The following is a 14,618-nucleotide window of genomic DNA, read 5'->3' as shown; positions in this document are numbered from 1 at the left end:
CAAACCCATTTCACACATCCTGGAGGAACTGGACTGACACTGACCAATCCCGTTTCACACACCCTGGAGGAACTGGAGTGAGACTGACCAATCTCATTCACGCAGTCCAGAGGAACTGGACTGAGACTGCCCAATCCCATTCACACAGCCTGGAGGAACTGGACTGAGACTGACCAATCCCAGTTACACAGTCTGGAGGAACTGGACTGAGATTGACCAATCCCATTTCACACATTCTGGAGGGCCTGGACTGAGACTCACGAATCCCATTTCACATATCCTGGAGGAACTGGACTGACACTGACCAATCCCATTTCACTCAGCTGGAGGAGCTGGAGTGAGACTGACCAATCCCATTCATGCAGTCCGGAGGAGCTGGAGTGAGACGGTCTAATGCCATTTACGCAATCTGGAGGAACTGGACTGAGACTGACCAATCCCATTTCACACAGACTGGAAGAACTGGACTGAGACTGACCAACACCATTTTACACATTCCGGAGGAACTGGACTGAGACTGACCAATGCCATTTCACACAGCTGGAGGAGCTGGAGTGAAACTGACCAATCCCATTCACCCAGTTCAGAGCATCTGGACTGAGACTGACCAATCTCATTTCACACATCCTGGAGGAGCTGGAGTGAGACTGACCAATTCCATTTCACACATTCTGGTGGAACTAGACTGTGTCTGACCCATCCCATTTCACACATTCTGGAGGAACTGGACTGAGACTGACCAATCCTATTTCATGCAGCAGGAGGAACTGCATTCAGACTGACCAAACCCATTTCACACATCCTGGAGGAACTGGACTGACACTGACCAATCCCGTTTCACACAGCCTGGAGGAACTGGAGTGAGACTGACCAATCCCATTTCCATAGCCTGGAGGAAATGCAGTGACACTGACCAATCCCAGTCACACAGTCTGGAGGACCTGTACTGAGACTGACCAATCCCATTTCACACAGCTGGAGGAACTGGATTGAAACTGACCAATCCCAGTCTCACAGTCTTGAGGACCTGTACAGGGACTAACCAACACCATTTTACACATTCCAGAGGAATTAGACTGAGACTGACCATTCCCATTTCACACACTCTGGAGGAACTGGACTGTCTGACCCATCCCATTTCACACATTCTGGAGGAACTGGACTGAGACTGACCAATCCTATTTCATGCAGCAGGAGGAACTGCACTGAGACTGAACAAACCCATTTCACACATCCTGGAGGATCTGGACTGACACTGACCAATCCCGTTTCACACAACCTGGAGGAACTGGAGTGAGACTGATCAATCCCATTCACGCAGTCCAGAGGAACTGGACTGAGACTGCCCAATCCCATTCACACAGCCTGGAGGAACTGGACTGAGACTGTCCAATCCCATTCACACAGCCTGGAGGAACTGGACTGAGACTGACTAATCCCAGTTACACAGTCTGGAGGAACTGGACTGAGATTGACCAATCCCATGTCACACATTCTGGAGGGCCTGGACTGAGACTCACGAATCCCATTTCACAAATTCTGGAGGAACTGGAGTGAGACTGACAAATCCCATTTCACACAGCTGGAGGAGCTGGAGTGAGACTGTCTAATGCCATTCACGCAGTTGGAGGAACTGGACTGTGACTGACCATCCCTTTTCACACATACTGGTAGAACTGGACTGAGACTGACCAACACAATTTTACACATTCCAGAGGAGCTAGACTGAGTCTGACCAATCCTATTTCACGTAGCTGGAGGTACTGCACTGAGACTGACCAATCCCATTTCACATATCCTGGAGGAACTGGACTGAGACTGACCAATCCCATTTCACACAGCTGGAGGAACTGGAGTGAGACTGACCAATCCCATTCATGCAGTCCGGAGGAGCTGGAATGAGACAGTCTAATGCCATTCACGCAGTCTGGAGAAACTGGACTGAGACTGACCAATCCCATTTCACACAGACTGGAAGAACTGGACTGAGACTGACCAACACCATTTTACACATTCTGGAGGAACTGGACTGAAACTGACCAATGCCATTTCACATAGCTGGAGGATCTGGAGTGAAACTGACCAATCCCATTCACCCAGTTCAGAGAATCTGGACTGAGACTGACCAATCCCATTTCACACATTCTGGACGAACTTTACGGAGACTGATCAATCGCATTTCACACAGCCTGGAGGAACTGGGCTGAAACTGACCAATCCCATTTCACACAGTCTGGACGTCCTGACTGAGACTGACCAATCCCGTTTCTCACAGCTGGAGGAGCTGGAGTCAGACTGAGCAATCCCATTTCACACATTCTGGAGGAACTAGACTATGTCTGACCCATCCCATTTCACACATTCTGGAGGGCCTGGACTGAGACTGGCTATTCCTGTTTCACACAGTCTGAACGTCCTGACTGAGACTGACCAATCCCACTTCACACTGTCCAGGGGAGCTGGACTGAGACTGACCAATCCCAGTCACACAGTCTAGAGGACCTGAACTGAGAATGACCAATCCAATTTCACACAGTCTGGAGTAACAGGACTGAGACTGACCAATCCCATTTCACATAGTCTGGAGGATCTGGAGTGAGACTGACCAATCCAGTTTCACGCAGTCTGGAGGAACTGGAAGGAGACTGACCAATCCCATTTCACACAGCTTGAGGAGCTGGAGTGAGCCTGACTAATCCCATTCACACAGTCCGGAGGAACTGGACTGAGACTGACCAATCCCATTTTACACAGTCTGGAAAAACTGGACTGAGACTGACCAATCCCATTTCACACATTCTGGAGGAAGTGGAGTGAGATTGACAAATCCTATTTCATGCAGCAGGAGGAACTGCATTGAGACTGACCAATCTCATTTCACACATTTTGGAGGAACGTAATTGAGACTGACCAATCCCAGTCACACAGTCTGGTGGAGCTGGACTGAGACTGACCAATCTCATTTCACACATTCTGGAGCAAATGGACTGAGACTAACCAATCCTATTTACACAGCCTGGAGGAACTGGACTGAGACTGACCAACCCCATTTCACACAGTCTAAATGTCCTGGACTGAAACAGACCAATCCAGTTTCACACATTCTGCACGAACTGGACTGAGATGGACCAATCCCATTTCACACATTCTGGATGAATTGGACTGAGACTAAACAAACCCATTTCACTCAGTCTGATGAACTGGAGTGAGACTGACCAATCCCATTTCACACATTCTGGAGGAACTGGAATGAAACTGACCAATCCCATTTCACACAGTCTGGAGGTCCTGACTGAGACTGACCAATCCCACTTCACACAGTCCAGGGGAGCTGGGCTGAGACTGACCAATCCCATTTCACACAGTCCAGGGGAGCTGGACTGAGACTGACCAATCCCATTTCACACAGTCTCGAGGAACTGGACTGAGTCTAACCAACCCCATTTCACACATTCTGGGGGAACTGGAGTGAAACTGACCAATCCCATTTCACACAGTCTGGAGGAACTGGACTGAGACTTAACAATCCCATTTCACACAGTGTGGAGGTCCTGATTAAGACTGACCAATCCCACTTCACACAGTCCAGGGGAGCTGGACTGAGACTGACCAATCCCATTTCACACAGTCTGTATGACATGACAGAATGACCAATCCCATTTCACACAGTCTGGACGTCCTGACTGAGACTGACCAATCCCATTTCACATAGCCTGGAGGTCCTGACTGAGACTGACCAATCCCACTTCACACTGTCCAGGAGAGCTGGACTGAGACTGACCAATCCCATTTCACACAGTCCAGATGACCTGACTGAGACTGACCAGTCCCACTTCACACAGTCCAGGGGAGCTGGACTGTGACGTACCAATCACATTTTACACAGTCTGGAGGAACTGGACTGAGACTGACCAATCCCATTTCACACATTCTGGACGAACTTTACGGAGACTGATCAATCGCATTTCACACAGCCTGGAGGAACTGGGCTGAAACTGACCAATCCCATTTCACACAGTCTGGACGTCCTGACTGAGACTGACCAATCCCATTTCACAGCGCCTGGAGGTCCTGACTGAGACTGACCAATCCCACTTCACACTGTCCAGGAGAGCTGGACTGAGACTGACCAATTCCATTTCACACAGTCTGGAGGACCTGGACTGAAACTGACCAATCCAGTTTCACACAGTCTGGAGGAACTGGACTGAGACTGACCAATCCCATTTCACACAGCCTGGAGGAACTGGGCTAAAACTGACCAATCCCATTTCACACAGTCTGGACGTCCTGACTGAGACTGACCAATCCCATTTCACATAGCCTGGAGGTCCTGACTGAGACTGACCAATCCCACTTCACACTGTCCAGGAGAGCTGGACTGAGACTGACCAATCCCATTTCACACTGTCCAGGAGAGCTGGACTGAGACTGACCTATCCCATTTCACACAGTCCAGATGACCTGACAGCTGACGAATCCCATTTCACACAGCCTGGAGTACCTGACTGAGACTGACCAATCCCATTCACACAACCTGGAGTAACTGGACTGAGACTGACCAATCCCATTCACACAACCTGGATTAACTGGACTGAGACTGACCAGTCCCAGTCACACAGTCTGGAGGTTCTGGACTGAGACTGACCAATTCCATTTCACACAGTCTGGAGGACCTGGACTGAAACTGACCAATCCAGTTTCACACAGTCTGGAGGAACTGGACTGAGACTGACCAATCCCATTTCACTCAGCTGGAGGAGCTGGAGTGAGACTAACCAATCCCGGTACAGGACCGGTGGAGGTCAGTGTTTGATATTGTAGCTGGTACAGGACCGGTGGAGGTCAGTGTTTGGTATTGTAGCTGGTACAGGACCGGTGGAGGTCAGTGTTTGATACTGTAGCTGGTAAAGGACTGGTGGAGGTCAGTGTTTGATACTGTAGCTGGTAAAGGACTGGTGGAGGTCAGTGTTTGGTATTGTAGCTGCGTGTTAGAGAGAGTTGATGCTCGAATAGCTTGTGTGGGAATGAGGAAGGGAAGCAATAGCTCCCAATGAAGGAAGGGCATTGGACCATCGACGATGCCCTTTCACAAACTTGTATGCTGTCATCTCTTTGCTATTTTACGTCAATATGCAGCTCTAATCTCTCCTTTCTCCTGTTTTCAGATGCCACCACAATCATATATAGCAGGGAAGAACTTCACCATGGCTGATGTCGTCCTGTTCCCACATCTGGCCCTCTGTGTCCGATTTGGGTGAGTTACTAATTGCTGCATTGTTAAATATAAAATATCTCTATAGAAACTGCTGCAAATAATTGACATTGGTTTCAGGTATTTATTGAATTCAAATTCCACCATCTGCCTGTGGTGGGATTCAAACCCGGGTCCCCAGAGCATTATCCTGGGTCTCTGGGTTACTAGTCCAGTGACAACACCACAATGCCACTGGTGTCACTGGACTAATAATCCAGAGACCCAGGGTAATGCTCTGGGGACCCGGGTTTGAATCCCACCACAGGCAGATGGTGGAATTTGAATTCAATAAATACCTGAAACCAATGTCAATTTCAAAGTCCAACTGATCTTGGGTTTTTTTAGAGCATGTACTGAGGATGCTTTCAACAAGATGAGCTTTTCCTCTGTGTTGTTTTCTGCATTAACAGCATCACACAACTTTACCCTGAGCTTTCTGAGAATTTGGATGCATTACTGCTGACGCACAAATAATTGGAGTAATTCTGCTAGGTTCTCCATTAACTTCCCAAATAGTTATTTAATAGATTGCATAGATTCATGAAGCGATAATCATAGTGAAGTTAAAAGAAACATGTTTTTGGGACATATCTCGCTGATTGTTGGATTATGTTCAGTGAACTCCTCCCAGATTGCGATGGATGTTGAGAGGTTTAATTTTTTTTGTTCTTGTGATGAGAGCGTTGCTGGCAACGCCAGCATTTATTGCCCACCACTAATTACCCCTTGAACAGGTGAGCTGCCTTCAACTGAGTGGTGTGCTAGGCCATTTCAGAGGGCAGTTAAGAGTTAACCACATTGCTGCGGGTCTGGAGTTGCATATGAGCCAGACCGGGTAAGGACGGCAGATTTCCTTCCCTGAAGGACATTAGCAAACCAAATGGGTTTTTATGACAATCCAATGGTTTCATGATCATTATTAATGAGACCAGAATTTTATTAGATTTATTAATAAGTTGAATTTAAGGCCCGGATTTTCATGACTGAGTTGGGTAGCAGGAGTTGGGAAAATTTCTAGCATGCTCCACCTGCCTCGGGAGGATGTGCCCACAAAGGCATGATCCTCATTGCCAGGGGCAAGTGTGGGCTGGAGTTGGGCCAGCCAACCTGGGAAAGGAGGCAGCCACAGGGGCTGATGGGTGTGGAGGCGGGTTGTTTAAAAGGCCCACTTTAGTGCAGTGGGACTTTGTCCCAGTTAAAATAAAAACATAAAGGTCCTTGACCCCACACACACCCAATCAATGCCCCCCACCGCCCCCCCCCCCCCCCCCTCCCCCGGCCCCACATTCTCCCCATTGAGTGAGGGTAATGAAGCTCCAGGTACAATGGGATGGTGGGGTGAGTAATGAATCCCCTACAGTGGGATGGTGAGGGGGTTAATGAACCCTCAGGTGGGGATCGGATGGTGTGAGAAAATCAGCATGGATTATGGGCAAGTGAACTTCCTGAACAGATCTGCTGCTGATCTTTGAAGAGGCAACATTGGGTTGCCTGTGCCATTATGTTGTGAATGTGTTACGTTTAGATCTTAGAAAGGTTTCTGACTCGTCATCCATGACTTTAGTGTTGAGATTTGAGGCAAACTTCTGATGATTGGCCAAACCAATGATAGCAAATGGTGGTTGATAAAGTTGTATTGAAAAATCAAAGGAGTCACCAATGACGTTCCACAAGAATCTGTACTGGGGCCATTAGAACTTAGCACTTAGTGCATACCTGGTGATCTGGAGCTAGGGAGAGAAAGGAATCAGGGTAACGACAGACTAGCCCGGCAGGATTGCCCCAGACCATTGGATTCTAGCTGGTTTACACCTGTCCATTGGGTCCTGTTATGATCCCTCTGGAGATCAATAACTTTTTAAAAAAAGATATCAAGTTACCAGTAACCAGTGCAAAGAATCAACAAGATTTCATGTTTTAAGACTTTTACTGTAACAAACAAACTAAAAGCAACATTGAATGAACATTGCTCAGTAGGTAACCAATCCACTAATCTACAGAAAAGATATTTCCCATTAACTTCTTAACACAACCAAAAACCCCATGTCATGTGTAAACATTATACTGCACCCAGTAGAAATGTAGTCTCGTGTTTCATTCCCAAAATCCTCCCGGCTTTAACAGGATCTCATCTCCCTGCCCAACCAGGGTGAATCTTCCAGTGCCCTTTTAAACAAAGTCCCCCTCACTTAATCTTATGAGCATAATTGAATTGATTTCTGTTTGCAAGACACCCTCTGGCGACTCCTTGAGACAAGCCTAGTTTCTTTGAACAGGGGATCCTTCCTCACCAGCACTCTGCTTGGTGCTAACTCAAAAACACTCCTTTTCCTCTGCCTGGTTTAGTAGCACCTGTTACTAGTCTCCGTCTTCAGATCTTCCTGACTGACTGAGACCTCGGTGCTTCCAAATGTCCACTGTCCAGATATCGTAGGAGGTCATATTCCCCCTTCTCCAAAATACTCACTTTTACCTTGAATTAAAGGAGACAGTTTGGTCTTTATAAGATGATTATGTTTTAATGTTTGTAACAATTCCGTCAGCACCAGCTACCTTACAATCTATTGGATCCCAGATCAGCAACAACTACAGGCTGGTTAGCAAGAGGTACTAATTTGTAAACAGCTACATTATTATTCATGCATTGTCTTGTGTGTCAGTACCACTGTGTCTGCCCTCACATGACTGCTACTTAGTTCTGGTATATTACGTGCAACTTCTAATTGTTAACCTGGGCCTGTACCATTATCTACTGTACCATGTCCCCTACCTCTCCCACCACCACTGCAGCCTCTTCACCTTGCCTTTAGCCCCTGCCACAATATCTGTGCCCTGGCCACCGACTCCATCCCTCTCTCTGGTAACTGTGGCTGAACCAGACTATGTGCAATCTTCGTGTTGTATTTAACCTCAAGCTGAACTTCTGACCACATATCCACACCATTACTAAAACTGCGTACTTCTACTTCAATATCTTCCCCTGGCTCCACTCCTACCTCAGCTGATCTACTGCTTAAATCCTCATCTACAGCCTTGTTACCTCTAGGCTTGACTATTCTAATGCTCCCCTGGTCAATCTTCCATCTTTCCCCCACCTGCTCTGTGGGCTTCAGTTCCTCTTCTGCTTGTATTTGTACCAAGTCCTATTCCTTCATTATTCCTGTGATCACTGACCTACACTGGCTCCTGGTCTTTTACTGCCTCAATTTTAAAATTCTTATTCTTGTCTTGTGGCTTTGGCCCTCCCTCTTTCTGTAATCTCCTCCAGCCCTACATCTTTCTGAGGCATCTGTGCTCATCCAATTCTGGCCTCTTGTGCATTTTCAGTTTTAATTGCTCTGATATTAGTGGCTATGCCATCAGTTGCCTAACCCCTAAGCTCTGGAATTCCCTCCCCAACCCTCTCTACCCCCTTTATGACGCTCCTTAAATCCTACCTTTTTGTCTAAATTTTAGTTCATCTGTCCTTCTACTCCCTTACGTGGCTCAGTGTCAAATTTTGTTTGAAAACAGTGCTGTAAAGTGCCTTGGGACATTTTACTATGATGAAGGCACTACATAAATGCTGGTGTTTTTTATACTTGTTGTTGTGACTCCTGTATTCACTTTGCGACCTTTCACTCTCTGCCCCCCACCACCCCCTCTTCTACCCCTCCCTGCCTCCCCCACCCCCACTGCCGTGTTGGTATGAGAGATGACCGGGCAAATTCTGTCAGAGTAGCTGCTACTTTCAATCTGTTGTTCACTCCCAATGAGGAGGGAAACCAGAGACCAAGCCCTAATGCAGTGTAGGATGAGTGAAGTTCAGTGAATGGGTACAAAATGAACAAACTAAAGGGACTGAATGTTTTACTCCTGGAGGCCAGATAACTTGATTGAAATCCTGCAATGCTAAAGTTCTAATAACATATCCTTTATTTGGATTGTAGACTGTCGCAGAAAAGATATCCCTGTCTGCTAGATTATTACAATCGAGTGAAGGAGCGACCTAGTATCCAGGCTACCTGGCCCCCTCTCTGGAAGGAGACTCCTCCAACCATGGACCCCCTGAAAGAGGTCTGAACTTGCCATCCACAGCTGTCTTGTTCTCTGCCTTGATTCACTTCCGATAACACATTCTGTACAGTCTAGTGTATTCACCATACCAGTAAGACACTTCTGATGGAATATATGCTGTTTTATAGAGAGTTTAAATACTAACTTGATGCCATGTTTAATGTTGGTATTATATGTTTTATTAAATACATACTATATGAATGAACTGTGTTCATTTTAATGTGTGGGTATCGCAGTATGAATATTGCACAAAGAAATGGGAATTTATATGAAAATAAATGATCCGACACTAAAGAAGAGTTTTCCTCCTTCACTCTTGTAACTGCAAATCCCAGAGAGCCAACATCAATGCTTTTTCTAGGACTATGAGGTTCTGCTGAAGTTATGGGGAACCAGCTGGAGAACTCAATGGAAATTCACCCACTTGTCTAAAGGTAGGTTTTTACAGACCTGCGACCCTCCTTACATGAATGGTATACTCCTTCACTGGCTTCCTGTCTTGCAGTTCTACTGTTTGATTTTTTTCTGTCCCTTTATTATCTCATGTTGAGAGGCAAGAATGAAAGAGACTCAAACCACATGAACACAATTTCCCAACACATACACAATCACTGTCAGGAGTGTTAATAGTTCACACAGTAAGGCACATCATTCTTATAAAATAATAGAGGCTGTTAATCATTACCTCCAGAAGGTCACTGGAATGTACTGTTCTGGTACCCCAATACTCTTCTGTAGAATTCTCCACCATGATACTGTTTTTCTAACTTTGAGAATCCCAACAGTCTCATCACTTTCTGTTAGTGATGATTAAATGTGTCTGACCAACTGCTAGCAAAGCCATAATAACCGAGAGCATTATGCACCTCACCAGCTTGTGGATGCACTTTGCAGGTTTGCCCAGCTCTCCTCTTGGGGTGTCAGTGCTGGATATAATTGTACCTGATGTATATAGTTCACGTTTCTGCAGTCTGATTCTCGGTTGTTGGATTCTCACTGAAAGATTTCAAAAATACAAAAGGTCCACTTGAAGCATGGAGGGTGGATGCTCTTGCCCTCAGATGAAACACGTCTATCTATATATATATCCCTAACCATCCAGTGTGTTACCATGAAAACAGGCCCAGGCAAACACAAGCAGACTCAATACTGAAGAGCTCTTTCACCATTAGTGTATCAGCCAATTAATGTGATAACCAGGCATTGCCATTGACTATCAGAGGTTGACAGCAACATGAACATAAATCCTGAGTACTTATTGGGTTTAATGCAGACCTTCAGAACCAGTTCAGACAGAAGCAGTCCATGTACCGTTCCCCTTATTGCTTCCTCTTCTTCATTCCAACTCTGTGCTAGTCCGGAAACATGCAGTTCCTTGAGTCTCTGACCACCTTGCTTGCATCAAGACAAGGCAGCTGTTAGGATCTTGGCTGCAAACTTTCTCCATTTCATGGCACACTTCTGTTTTTTATTGACATGGGGTGTGGGCATTTCTGGGCCAGCATTTGTTGCCCATCCCTAATTGCCCTTGAACAGATGGTGATGAGCCACTTCCTTGAATACAATTGAGTAGTTTGCTAGGCCAGTTCAGAGGGCAGTTGAATATCAGCCGTATTGCTCTGGGTCTGCAGTCACATGTAGGCCAGACCAGGTAAGGAAGATTAATATTCTTCAGGGAAGGGAATCTGTGAACCAGATGAGTTTGTTTTTTTACAACAGTTGAGTAGTTTCATGATCACCATTACTGAAACTGGCTTTTTGTTCCAGATTTATTTAGATGAATTTTAATTTCTCCAGTTGCTGTGGGATTTGAACTCATGTCTTTGGAACTTTAGTCTACTCCTCGGAATTACTAGTCTAGTAACATGAATATACTACCTTACCTATAACTACTGGGGTGTAATGTCAGCATGGGAGGAACAAGGTTTGGGAAGGAACCCATTTCCCAAGGGACTTCAATCCTGAATCACCAGCCGTACAGACATTGGGTTGGGATGGGATGGGATGGATAGAATGGCAAAGGCCATGACATCTGCCCCATTGCATTCTGTGAAACAGAACAAGATATGGGGCTTGGCAGCATCTGCTGATTCTAGTGGAACTGCTTGTTATATCATTGTCAGAATTTGTCTACAACATATCTTAAGTTAACAACAATAACAACAACATTGGTATAGTGCCCTTAACATAATGAAGTGCCCCAAGATACTATGCAGGAACATTATGAAACAAAGAATGATGCCAAACCACACAAGAAGATAGAAGGCCAGACGATCAGAAGTTTGGTCAAAGAAGGAAGTCTTAATGAACGTCTTAAAGGAGGAAGGCAATGTAGAGAGGTGAAGGGAGTGTATTGCAGAGCGTTGGGTCTCAGTAATTCAAGGCACAGCCTCCAATGGCGAAGCAAGAAAATTGAGGATGCACAAAAGGCTAGAATTAGAGGAGAACACATCTCGGAGGAAGTTAGAGGTAGTGGGTGGGTAGGTGAGGCCATGAATAGATCTTAAAACAAGGTGGAAATTTTTAAATCATAATGTTGCTTGACTGGGAGCCTACGTTGGTCAGCGAGCACAGGAGGAATAGGGGAATGGGACTTGCTGTAAGTTAAGACACAGACAGAAGAGTTTTGGATGACTTCAAGTTTACAGAGGTAGAATATGGGAGACCAGCCAGGAACGTGTTGGAATAGTCGAGTCTAGGGCCAATGAATGCGTGAATGAGGCAAAGTTAGGTTACTAAGGTGGAAATAGACAGTCTTGCTAATGGTATGAATGAGGAAGGAAGCGCATCTCAATGTCAAATGTGACACTAAGGTTGCAAACAAACTGGTTTAATCTCAAACAAAAACAAAAATACCTGGAAAAACTCAGCAGGTTTGACAGCATCTGCGAAGAGGAACACAGTTAACGTTTCAAGTCCGTATGACTCTTCAACAGAACTAATTTAAAAATAGAAAAGAGGTGAAATATAAGCTGGTTAATGGGGGGGGCGGTGGACAAGTAGAGCTGGATTGAGGGCCAGTGATAGGCGGAGATAACCAAAAGATGTTATAGATAAAAGGACAAAGAGGTGTTGAAGCTGGTGATATTATCTAAGGAATGTGATAATAAAGATACAGATAGCCCTAGTGGGGCTGGGGTGGGGGGAAGGGATCAAAATAGGCTAAAAGGCAAAGATAAAACAATGGATGGAAATACATTTAAAAATAATGGAAATAGGTGGGAAAAGAAAAATCTATATAAATTATTGGAAAAAAAGGGGATCGGAAAGGGGGTGGGGATGGAGGAGAGAGTTCATGATCTAAAATTGTTGAACTCAATATTCAGTCCGGAAGGCTGTAAAGTGCCTAGTCGGAAGATGAAGTGCTGTTCCTCCAGTTTGCGTTGAGCTTCACTGGAACAATGCAGCAGGACAAGGATGGACATGTGGGCATGAGAGCAGGGTGGAGTGTTGAAATGGCAAGGGACAGGGAGGTCTAGGTCATGCTTGCGGACAGACCGCAGGTGTTCTGCAAAGCGGTCACCCAGTCTGTGTTTGGTCTTTCCAATGTAGAGGAAACTGCATTGGGAGCAGCAAATGCAGTAGACTAAATTGAGGGAAGTGCAAGTGAAATGCTGCTTCACTTGAAAGGAATGTTTAGGCCCTTGGACAGTGAGGAGGGGGGAAGTAAAGGGACAGGTATTGCACCTTCTCCGATTGCGTGGGAGGGGGTTGAGGTGTAGGGGCTGATGGATGGACCAGGGTGTCCCAGAGGGAACGTTCTCTGCGGAATGCCACCGGGGTGGGGGGGGGGGGGGGGGGGGGGGTGTGGTGGTGAAGGGAAGGTGTGTTTGGTGGTGGCGTCATGCTGGAGTTGGCGGAAATGGCGGAGGATGATCCTTTGAATGCAGAGGCTGGTGGGGTGATAAGTGAGGACAAGGGGGACCCTATCATGTTTCTGGGAGGGAGAGGAAGGTGAGGGCGGATACGCGGGAGATGGGCCGGACACGGTTGAGGGCCTATCAACTACCGTGGGTGGAAAACCTCGGTTAAGGAAGAAGAAAGACATGTCAGAGGAACTGTTTTTGAAAGTGGCACCATCAGAACAGATGCGACGGAGGCGAAGGAACTGAGAGAATGGGATGGAGTCCTTACAGGAAGCGGGGTGTGAGGAGCTGTAGTCGAGGTAGCTGTGGGAGTCGGTAGGCTTGTAATGTATATTGGTGGACAGTCTATCACCAGAAATTGAGACAGAGAGGTCAAGGAAGGGAAGGCAAGTGTCAGAGATGGACCATGTGAAAACGATGGAGGGGTGGAAATTGGAAGCAAAATTAATACATTTTTCCAGGTCCAGACGAGAGCATGAAGCAGCACCGAAGCAATCATTGATGTATCGGAGAAAGAGTTGTGGGAGGGGGCCGGAGTAGGACTGGAACAAAGAATATTCCACATACCCCATAAAGAGACAGGCATAGCTGGGGCCCATGTGGGTACCCATAGCCACACCTTTCATTTGGAGGAAGTGAGAGGAGTTTAAGGAGAAATTGTTCAGTATGAGAACAAGTTCAGCCAGACGGAGCATTTCACTTGCACTTCCCTCATTTTAGTCTACTGCAATCGTTGCTCCCAATGTGGTTTCCTCTACATTGGAGAGACCAAGCGCAGACTGGGTGACTGCTTTGCGGAACACCTTCGGTCTGTCCGCAAACATGACCCAGACCTCCCTATCGCTTGCCATTTCAACACCACCCTGCTCTCATGCCCACATGTCCGTCCTTGGCCTGCTGCACTGTTCCAGTGAAGCTCAACGCAAACTGGAGGAACAGCACCTCATCTTCCGACTAGGCACTTTACAACCTTCCGGACTGAATACTGAGTTCAACAATTTTAGAACTCTCTCCTCCATCCCCACCCCCTTTCCGATCCCCCTTTTTTCCAATAATTTATATAGATTTTTCTTTTCCCACCTATTTCCATTATTTTTAAATGTATTTCCATCCATTGTTTTATCTTTGCCTTTTAGCCTATTTCGATCCCTTCCCCCCACCCCACCCCCACTAAGGCTATCTGTACCTTTATTATCACATTCCTTATATAATATCACCAGCTTCAACACCTCTTTGTCCTTTTATCTATAACATCTTTTGGTTATCTCCACCTATCACTGGCCCTCTATCCAGCTCTACCTGTCCCAACCCCCCTTAAGCCAGCTTATATTTCACCTCTTTTCTATTTTTCCTTAGTTCTGTTGAAGCGTCATACGGACTCGAAACGTTAACTGTGCTCCTCTCCGCAGATGCTGTCAGACTTGCTGAGTTTTTCCAGG

At 46.3% G+C, this 14,618-nt stretch overlaps 1 protein-coding gene across 1 annotated transcript in view; it reads left to right on the top strand.

Moving 5' to 3' along the window:
- The window catches only part of LOC121280506 (glutathione S-transferase A-like), a 113,640-nt gene extending 104,126 nt beyond the window's left edge, over positions 1-9,514 (top strand). Inside the window, exons 5-6 of the mRNA XM_041192570.1 lie at positions 5,169-5,257; positions 9,187-9,514. Coding sequence (XP_041048504.1) covers positions 5,169-5,257; positions 9,187-9,319 — 222 coding nt within the window. The 3' untranslated portion in view covers positions 9,320-9,514. The remainder of the gene's footprint in view (positions 1-5,168; positions 5,258-9,186) is intronic.
- The last annotated feature ends 5,104 nt before the right edge of the window (positions 9,515-14,618 follow it).

This window comes from Carcharodon carcharias, chromosome 7, assembly GCF_017639515.1.
Source record: "Carcharodon carcharias isolate sCarCar2 chromosome 7, sCarCar2.pri, whole genome shotgun sequence".
In the NCBI taxonomy this organism is placed as follows: Eukaryota; Metazoa; Chordata; class Chondrichthyes; order Lamniformes; family Lamnidae; genus Carcharodon; species Carcharodon carcharias.
The sequence above is the reverse complement of the archived record's forward strand: the minus strand, read 5'-3'. Positions and strand labels throughout refer to the sequence as shown.